Genomic DNA, 10155 nt, shown 5'->3' on the forward strand with positions numbered 1-10155 from the left:
TCTCCCAGGGGCGCTGGCCACACGGGACAGAAGGGGGGACCTGACCTGTTGTGGGGAGAGGAGACACGGACAGAAGTCCCCGGAGTTTCTAAGGGATGAAGGGTGGGGGCGCAGCCAGTGGGTCACCAAGGAGAAGGGGCCCCTGCGAGGAGGGGTGGAATGCAGCCGCTGGAAGTGCGCTCCTCGGGGTTGGGGGTGAGGGTCGGGGCTCCCCAGGGGCGGAGGGGAAGTGCTCGGTGCCAGGCTGAGGTAGCGTGCCGTGCCGTGCCGTGCCGTGCCGTGCCGTGCCGTGCCGTGCCGTGCCGTGCCGTGCCGTGCCTGGTCGGAGGCGCGGCGGGGCGCTGCGCGGGGCGGGCTCCCGCGGCGGGGGCGGTGGCGCCGGGAGGCCGGGCCGGGCGGTGCGTCCCTCCCCTGGGCCGTTTCTCGGCCAGGCTGTTTAATAGCGGAGCCGCCCCCGGCCCGCCCCGTTGGAGCCGGCCCGTGCGGCACGGCGCGGCCGGGGCCGGGGCCGCTGCGGGCCATGGCGGGGGGCGGCGGGGGGGCGGCCGGCCGCGCCCGGCTGCTGGCCGTGCTGCTGGCGGGGCTGCTCGGCGGGGCGCGGGGCTTCGGCGACGAGGAGGAGCGGCGCTGCGACGCCATCCGCATCGCCATGTGCCAGAACCTGGGCTACAATGTCACCAAGATGCCCAACCTGGTGGGGCACGAGCTGCAGGCGGACGCGGAACTGCAGCTCACCACCTTCACCCCCCTCATCCAGTACGGATGCTCCAGCCAGCTCCAGGTGCGTCGGGGCTGCGGGGGGACCTGGGTGCGTGGACGAGGTTGGGACGACACACAACGGGGCCGTGCGGTCCCCGGGCCGGCTGCTGTCCCCCAGCACCCCCATCCTCATCCCCATCCCCTCGACTCAGTACTAAACCAACCCGAAAGTCCCGCCGCCTCTCAGTGTCGCTCCTGGCTGGCTGGGGAGAGAGCGCGGCTCGCGTTGGGCGGAGGTTCTGGGAGCCGGCGATGTCCCGGCGGTGTCCCGGCGGTGTCCCGGCGGTGTCCCGGCTGCCCACGGCGAGGAGCATCCGCCGCAGCGCGGTGCCCCCCGCCCGCCCGCTCGCGGCCGTTGCGGCGACTCCCGGAGCTTTCCGTCCCGGCCGCTGCCCTCCGTCCCGGCCGTGTCCCAGGTGCCGCGCCCGGTTCCATGCGGAACGAGCGGAGCTGGCCGCGGGCAGCTGGGGTAGCTCGGGACCCCGCCGGGAGCTTCACCGCGAAAGTTTCTTTCCCAGGCGAATGGCCGGATCCCTGTCCTCCCCACGGGCATGGATTTCCTCAAACAAAACCCAGCTTGTTTCTCGGGGCAGAGTTCCCGAGTCAGCATGCAATTCCTCTCACGGTGTCGCGTCGCCGAATTACGATTATTCAAAAGACGAGTAAACTACAATATTTTATTACTGTTGTAAATGCATACGTGACCTTATTGTAAGAGAAATACATTTTTCTAGGAGGATCGTGAACCAAAGTATTTCAGTAAATGCTTTTTTTTTCCCTATTTGTTTCTTAGCTGGAACATCCAGGCAATGCTCAGTACAGATATATGTATTTGTTTAAACCACTTTAATTTGGTTTTCTGCTTTCTTAAATTGTACCCTTGAGGTTTAAATCTGGCTAAATCCCACTTGCTTCATTGGAACTGATGAGCTAAATTTACATGGAGCTAGTCTAGGGAGTAAAATGTTCAGGCTTTGGCTTCGGACCACATTTGAACTGAAAGAAGACAATGTTGTTATTTTTTTTTCTCTTTTGTTTTTATTGTTCTTGGTTTATTTGTTTTATGATGCTTCCTGGTTTTTTTTAAGGCCAAGGACCAAATATTACTGCTAAAATGGCAAAAAAAGAAAACTTGTTATATTTCAACCTGTTTCATTTTCCCCTGACGCACTTGTGATTTCTGTTTCTCTCTTCCAGTTCTTCCTGTGTTCGGTTTATGTCCCAATGTGCACAGAGAAGATTAACATCCCCATAGGTCCCTGTGGAGGCATGTGCCTCTCTGTCAAAAGAAGATGTGAACCTGTTTTAAAAGAATTTGGGTTTGCCTGGCCAGACAGCCTAAACTGCAGCAAATTCCCACCCCAAAATGATCACAACCACATGTGCATGGAGGGCCCAGGAGACGAAGAGGTTCCCCTTCACAGCAAGACCTCCTTGCAGCCTGGAGAAGAGTGCCACGGCATGGGATCTAACTCGGATCAGTACATTTGGGTGAAGAGAAGCTTGAGCTGTGTCCTGAAGTGTGGCTACGATGCTGGTCTGTACAGCAGGTCAGCTAAGGAATTCACAGATATCTGGATGGCCATATGGGCCAGTCTTTGCTTCATCTCGACTGCCTTCACGGTCCTGACCTTCCTGATTGATTCATCCAGATTTTCCTACCCGGAGCGTCCAATCATATTTTTGAGCATGTGCTACAATATTTATAGCATTGCTTATATTGTGAGGCTAACTGTGGGCCGGGAAAGGATATCCTGTGATTTTGAAGAGGCAGCAGAACCTGTTCTTATCCAAGAAGGTCTTAAGAACACAGGATGTGCGATAATTTTCTTGCTGATGTACTTTTTCGGGATGGCTAGCTCCATCTGGTGGGTTATTCTGACACTGACGTGGTTTCTGGCTGCGGGACTCAAGTGGGGCCACGAAGCTATCGAAATGCACAGCTCCTATTTCCACATCGCAGCATGGGCCATCCCGGCCGTGAAGACCATTGTCATTTTGATTATGAGACTTGTAGATGCAGATGAGCTCACCGGCCTCTGCTATGTTGGGAACCAGAACCTGGATGCGCTGACGGGCTTTGTTGTGGCTCCGCTTTTTACCTACCTGGTCATTGGGACTTTATTCATTGCAGCAGGACTTGTGGCCTTATTTAAAATCAGGTCTAATCTCCAGAAAGATGGAACTAAAACTGACAAACTGGAAAGACTGATGGTCAAAATCGGGGTCTTTTCAGTGCTGTACACCGTCCCAGCAACATGTGTCATTGCCTGTTATTTCTACGAAATCTCCAACTGGGCCATTTTCCGCTACTCAGCAGATGATTCGAACATGGCAGTGGAGATGCTCAAAATTTTCATGTCCCTTCTGGTGGGTATTACATCAGGTATGTGGATCTGGTCAGCCAAAACTCTGCACACGTGGCAGAAGTGCTCCAACAGGCTGGTGAACTCAGGAAAAGTGAAACGGGAGAAGAGAGCAGATGGTTGGGTGAAACCTGGCAAAGGGAACGAGACGGTGGTATGAGAAAAGGACAACATCCCGGTGGTCTGACTGCTCTCCTTTGTAGGACTGATCATGTGAAGGCATTGCTGTGTATATGTTGGGAGTAGAGTGGGGAGGTGGTTACATAACCTGTCTCTGGGGATGGGGGAAAAAAAAGAAGCCTTAAAGAATAAACAACAAAAAGAACATGCTGCAGATACAATAGCCATAAACCATGCTGCCCAAAATAGGAGAGCCCACGGAGGCTTTAAAAGCTGTGAAATACCTAAACATGCTATCTTCCTTTTTTTTTTAAGCAGGATGCATTTACTGAAATCTTGAAGTCTTTAGAAACTGAGGTGCTGTAGCCCATAGCTGTGAGATGATGTTTTCCATTCATCATCTTATAGCTGAAGGAGGAAAGGCAATCTGGGGCCAATTCTGGGCTTAATTAGGGTCCAGTTACCAAGTTACAAGAAGATGGAGCACCCAGGACCTCAGTTAGGTGTCTTCTTTCTGAGTTCAGCATTGAGAAGGAAGGGCTTGATGAGGGTTCCGTCTTTATGCCCTGGGGAGTTCTGGTGTTCCAATACACTGTACAATTCAGTCAGGGATTACATCCTGAAACAAATAGCAAATGGACTTTGCAGGTCTTACCCATGATGAGTAGTATTTGGTGAGGTATTAATGAGGATGACTTTTAAGTCATCTAATGGCCTATTAATATTTTCGACTCATTCTTTTTACCATTTGTAACCTGATCTGAGTGCAGAGTTGATTCTGCCTTGTGGGAATTTGAACCTCCTTGTGTTTCTTCCCACCTGAATTATTCTGTGGTTCACAGAAATTTCAAAAACTTCACTCAAGGCTATCCTCAAAAGCAGAGGAATCAGCTCAAAGTGGGAAACTGTGTATGGTCTTCTGCATCTATTATCATTATCCATCTGCCTCCATTCCTGCCCCTTCAGGTGCTCCTGCTATTTCTAGCAGACCACTTTATTCTGCTGCATTTATAAGCTTTAAAAAATGTCTTAACAATATAGTGTTCCTTCCTTCAGAAAAGAGAAAAATTTGTTGAAGGTACCTTCAAACAATGCTGGATTTCTCCAAGCAAACTTACTTGTCTCTCTCTGGAGACTCATTGTATGAAGCAATTAAGTCTTAATGTATTTCATTCAGTGTGATGGTATCTTCTTTATAGACGCCAGTCTGGGGAGAAGCAAAATGTTAAGTTCCTTGGCAACCTCGTGTTCACAGAGATCAGTTGTGTAATTATGTGTGTCAGTTGCAATTAAAAGAACATTCTCAGCACATGACAATGCAGTACAGCTGACTGCCTCACAACGATGCTTCAATTGCTCACTGACAGCTATGGAGACTTTTTTAAATGTATATTTACACACAGAATGTGAGCAGGCATTCAGTCCTCAGGAGCAACAAAGACCTTTCCAGTTTTTGTAAAGGGATCCAAGAGATCCAACTTCTTGGTGAATAATGCTATTTCAAAGCAACTGTTGAGTTTTCCTATCCTTTCATTTGAGGAGGCATCGGCTTGTGCTCATGGGGAGCTGAACATAGTGTCAGGGACTTGTTTGGCTAGTAAGAAAGGTGATGCAAATACAAATAGCCCAGAAGCACTTAAGAGAACACTGTTATGATGCTCTATCCCTTTGAAAGACCTTTGGTTTTATCTGTGTGCCCCAAGCTTTTGCATCCTTTGTTTGTGTGGAACCTGATCAGCTGCAGAGCATCCCCCCGGTGCCCCAACTCCCATGATCTTCCAGGGCAGCTGAGAACAGATGCTGGTTTATTAAAGTACTTGCTTTTACACAGGTGCCCATGTGCTTCCCAAACCACAGTTCACTCCAGCTCTGGAAGTGAGCACTAATCTGTCCCAGAAGCATGTATTGTCTCAATGTCAGTGTCGAAACATGTGCTAAAGAACTTTTTTTTTTTCTTTTTAAAAACAAAAAAACAGACCCCAAACAAACCCTAATGGCAGTCTTTGCGGTTGGGCTCCCTCTCCAGCAGAACAAGTGACAACTTGACACATTCTGCTCAAGACACACAAGCACTGTCTTGGCCAACACCACATTCCAGCTGGGCCTTTTCACCCTCTCCATAAAGTCTCTTGCTGTTAGTGTTGTGTTTGGATCTGGTTATTCCTTTGTGAACAAGGAGTTTTGCAAGTGTGAGATCTTCAGATGGCTGAGCTTCTCCATCATGCAGTCTTTCTGCTGGTGCAGTGAGGAATGTCAAGTCAGCAGCTGTATGTTGGCTTTGGAGCAAGGGTGCAGTATGACCCTTCTCTTGTAACCTAGTGTTTGGCTGTGCCAAGGTGTCACGTTCACTCAAGGTGTCCTTCACTCTGAAACACTTTGGATGCTCTCCTGGCCAATAAGACCCATGTTTGAGCAGACTGATTCAATAAATGCCACTTTTAACCTTGTTATGTACACAGAAGAGAATGTTAAACAGTGCTGTGTTATCAAATCCTTGCATCTCTGCCTGTGACCCTGTGAACTGTTGACAGAGGGATGCCCCTGGTGATGTGAGATGCAGTGAGCTGGATGAGGATGGCACTGTGTAGCCCTAGGAGGGACGTGGGGGGATATTCCATTAAAGCATGTGAGGGATTCAAATGCTGTGGGAAAGAGGTAGGCTAAGGGGAGACACCAGCTGTTGTTCCCGAAGAAACATCTTTCCCCAGCAGTTGGGGGAGCACTGTACTGACCCAAAGTGAAATTAGTTGTTGCATCAATTAAACCATTCCATCAATGTATTCACCCACATGCGTTTACCTGACTGCATTTCGGGGCTCTACGGGTGGGAAGTCACAGCAGACAGCCTCAAAACTGGCTCTTGCAAAGAGCAGATATCAGCAACCCTTATGTTCTCCCATTTCAACATTGTTATGAGCTTAAAGCCAAAACTGCTGTGACTAATCCTGTCTCGGAAGTGCAGTTGCTGTGGTTATACAACCAGAAACTTTGCAGGCGTTTCCTTCGGTTGCGCAGTCCCTGCTCCCATCTCCCCCCTCAGCCTGTGCTTGTGGCACTGCAGGTTGCAGAAGCATCTGCCTGAGAGGTACAAGCTTAGCTCTTACATGAAACAGACAAGTTAGCTCCTTTTTCTGAATTTTAAGGAAATAGACACTGATTGTTTTGGGGTGTACAGAAAATATATCTACTTCAGTGTATGTACTGTAAATTTCTAATTTATCACTGTAAAAAAACCAAAACAACTTTGCTATTTAATTTTTATATCAAAATAAAACTTTAACCTCTGTGGATAACTAAAGAATTCCTGGCAGCCTTCACGTTTTTGGTGAGTTTGTTTCTTAAATAGGCTTCAGCATTGTTGGAAGTGCTTTTTTTCCCCTGAAGGAAGGACTGAAACATTAGTGCTGTGGTGAAAGGATGCTTTGAAGGGGTTAATCCAGCATGGTTTGGAGCTTATAACTGAGAACAAGACATCCTCGGGCAACAGTGAAAGTATGTTCATGTTTCTGCACATGGGGTGGACAGAAACCCTTTCAAAGACAGCACACAGGTCCTGGGTGCTGGCTGGGGATGCAGCTGGAGCTTTGGTGTTGTGGGAGCATGTCTTCAAATCCCAACAGGAAGGCAATATGGGAACACAGCCTGCTGCTGCTGTAACCCTGCTGTGATGTGGCTCCTGAGAAGAGCAGCACCTCCTATAAGACTCTTTTTATTTCAGGTGTTATGGAATACGTACATGCAAAGCATGAGCATTCAGATCCGGAGTGTATGATGGAGGAGGGCAGTGTCACCACCAGCCTGTTCAGTGTGTGGGAACTATTAGTGGCTTTTGGAAGGGGAAAATCCTAATCTTAGTAACCTGCTTGAAATTAGTTCATTCCTATGGGTGATTTTAGTCATTTCAGCCATTCAGAGGAGAGATTCAACTGAATGTCTGCATTTCCTAGCAATGGTTTTCTAAAAACTTAAGCTTATTAATGCTCTACTTTTCATTCCTGTTTGTCATTTCTGTTCACAGTTGGGATGTATGGGGACAGCAAGGAGGTGCTTTTTGTGTGCATCCCTCACCAATTTCTCTTGACACTGATAGAACAGTATGCAATATTAATCATCTAAACCCATTTAACTGTCTCCATCATGAAACATTCTGTGTGAGGGATTACTTAATTAGCAGAATGTTATTCTAATAAGAACCTAAATCAGACTAGAGTGGATAATAGTGAGGGTGTGCTATAAAGAAGAGTAACAACTATCACCTATGTGTCTAGCTAATCAAGTTTTGAAGAGCAGCATCTAAAACTGGTAATTATGAGTGATTTGCTCATGCCTTTGGCAGCTCCTCATTGTAATGTTCTCAGGCTGGTGATTAATGACATCTCTCAAACTTATCCTAATGAGTCTTTAATAAAGCTACAGTTAACTATAACAAACATAAAAGAGCTGGGAGAGGCAGCAGGATCTTCCTCTTGTTCATACCACCCAAAAACCTCAGGTGTGGCATTCAAGATGGTGTTGGCTGCTCCAGGCGTTTCTTACGGATGCTTGCCTTCACACACATCCCTCTCATCAGGTGTCTCAGGGCATCACCTATGAAGTGACAGTGCATTGCTGGAGTGGCTCTGCATGGTGAGCAAGCTCCCCAAGCCATGGGGATGACAAATCAACTCAGGTTTGCCTGTTGAGGGAAGTATGTATCTATCTGTACACAATGCTCACAAAAAATTAGCCTTTATGAGGGATTTTTGTGATTGTTTTGATATTTAGGCTTGGGGTTTTTTACTTGTTGGTTTTGTCTTGTTTTTTGTTTTTTTTTTTTTTTTTAAGCTATCTTTAAAGAAAGCAAATGTTAGGGAGTTTGTAGAGAAGGAGGCCAGAGTTTTGCTGTCAGCAATCAGGAGCAGCCTAAGCTCCAGTAACATAAAAATATGGCCCCTGGCTTCAGTGGTGGTTTCCTCACCCACTCATTCCCATAATGGTGCCACATTTCAGCTCCTCCTTCACTTTGCCAGTACAACTACTTGTGGTATGATACAGGCATCACCCTGTGGAGCTGCTTCCCAAGCCCTCTTGCACCATCATCCCCATCAGGCCAGAGCTGTGTCTACCCACAAGGTTGTAGGAATGGGTGAGAGCAAAGTGACAAGTGCCTGACTGCTTCCAGCTTCCCCAGTCTCAACTACAACAGCAAAGCCTTCAGTAGAGCTGTTGGTAACTCCCTAATCCTTTATCTGGGATGACTGAGTCCAGATGTGAACTGCTCACCTGTGGGTGAATGCCCCATTACACAGCCCCACAGCAGCTGTGGTGCTGATGCTCCATAGTGCCCTTTTCAGCATGCTTGGACTAATTGGCTCATAATACAGGCCAGGAGTTTTCAGCCTCTCTCTGAAGCTAGGATGGCTTGACCAGACTGCCAGATACTGATGTGGCTTGTGTACAGAGCAAAGCATGTCTGTGTGCTTGCACAGCCAACACTGGCTGCAGCAGAAGTGAGGCAGAGCATGGTCCCGGCTGCAGCAGGGTCATGCCATCCTGCTGCACCTCTCCAAGAGGAATGGGTGAGAGGATGGGTGCAGGTCAGGCAGCTCTCAGCTGATGCTGAGCTGGTGCAATAGATCCCATATCACTATTTCCTGCAGCTGGGAAATGATTTCTGACCAGAGGTCCTGCACATCCTGGCAGACTCCAGCTGTTGTAACAGCTTTGTGTTGTTAGCAACCAGATGTTTTGTTTTATGCTCTGGGAACAGCCTACCAAACAGTCACCATGGGGCTGGAAGAGCACAAATCTGGCGTAGAAGGGAACAGCAGCAAATGAGGACTCACACACTAAGGTATCACTGAGAAACTGTTGTTGTCTTTTCCTAGTTTTTTGGGGGAGCAGGGACCTCCTGTGTGCCAGATGTTAGGTACAACACCAGAGTAAACAGGTTAAATGCCAAAGACAAATATTATTGCACCAGAAAGTTTACTGTAATTTGTAACTTTGATTTTGTTATTGTGTTTCCTTCCAGAAGGGAAAGTGCTTATTAATTAGATCCACTTGGAGGGCTCAGAAAAGGGATACTTTACTCAAATATTTTCCATTTTTAAATCAATAGCTTAAAACCTTAAAAAATAACCAAAACAAAACCCCCAAATAATTACCCAAACAATTGACAATGGCTTGTCAATACACTGGCAATATAAATATCTTCATCTTATATTTCCATCAGTGCTTAGCTAGTTTCCTGTCTGGTTCTTTCATTTCCTGAGCTTACTCTGAGGAAGGGAAAAACATCCGTCCTGCAAAATAGATGCAAATCATTCAGCAGACTGCTTCTGCTTCTACAATATTAAGTTTTAAAACATTACTATGCAGAGAAACAACCTGACAGTAAATGTTTTAATGGATGAAGTGTTTTCTTCCGAAGCAGCTCAGAGGCACTCTCGCTCAAGTACTTGGTAAGGGATGATAAGTGGAGTGCCATGGAAAAGCAGATACTTGGTTTTTCAAGGATTTTTCTTGCATTCGAAGGTCTTCTGCCTTGCAGCAAGGAATGGCTGACACCTAGTGGCAGCTGCACCCTGGCCCCAGCTGCTCGAAGCCTCTCCCAGCCCTGCCCTCCGCTCGTGTCTAAAAGCAGGGCAGGTACCTCAGCTACTGATGGTGAAGGCTTTGTCCAGCAGCACATTCTACCAACTCTGGGCTATACGTTATGGTTTGTACCAAGTGCAGCAGCTAAGAAAATCACAAGCTCACCCACTGTTTAATAAACTGAAAGATGTTAGGTTAGATATTAGGAAGAAATTCTTTATTGTTGTGGGTGGTGAGGCACTGGCACAGGTTGCCCAGAGAAGTTGTGGATGCCTCACCCCTGGAAGTGCTCAAGGCCAGTTTGGATGGGGTTCTGAGCAACCTGGTCTAGTGG

General features: G+C 47.8%; 1 protein-coding gene across 1 annotated transcript; it reads left to right on the forward strand.

Annotated features, from left to right (window-relative positions):
- Nucleotides 1-520: 520 nt before the first annotated feature.
- Nucleotides 521-6546, forward strand: FZD4 (frizzled class receptor 4). The gene is made up of 2 exons (XM_069015711.1): nt 521-781; nt 1957-6546. Exons 1-2 carry the CDS (start codon nt 521-523, stop codon nt 3283-3285), a joined length of 1590 nt encoding a protein of 529 aa, XP_068871812.1. The 3' UTR covers nt 3286-6546.
- The last annotated feature ends 3609 nt before the right edge of the window (nt 6547-10155 follow it).

This window comes from Aphelocoma coerulescens, chromosome 1 (assembly GCF_041296385.1).
Source record: "Aphelocoma coerulescens isolate FSJ_1873_10779 chromosome 1, UR_Acoe_1.0, whole genome shotgun sequence".
Lineage (NCBI taxonomy): Eukaryota > Metazoa > Chordata > Aves > Passeriformes > Corvidae > Aphelocoma > Aphelocoma coerulescens.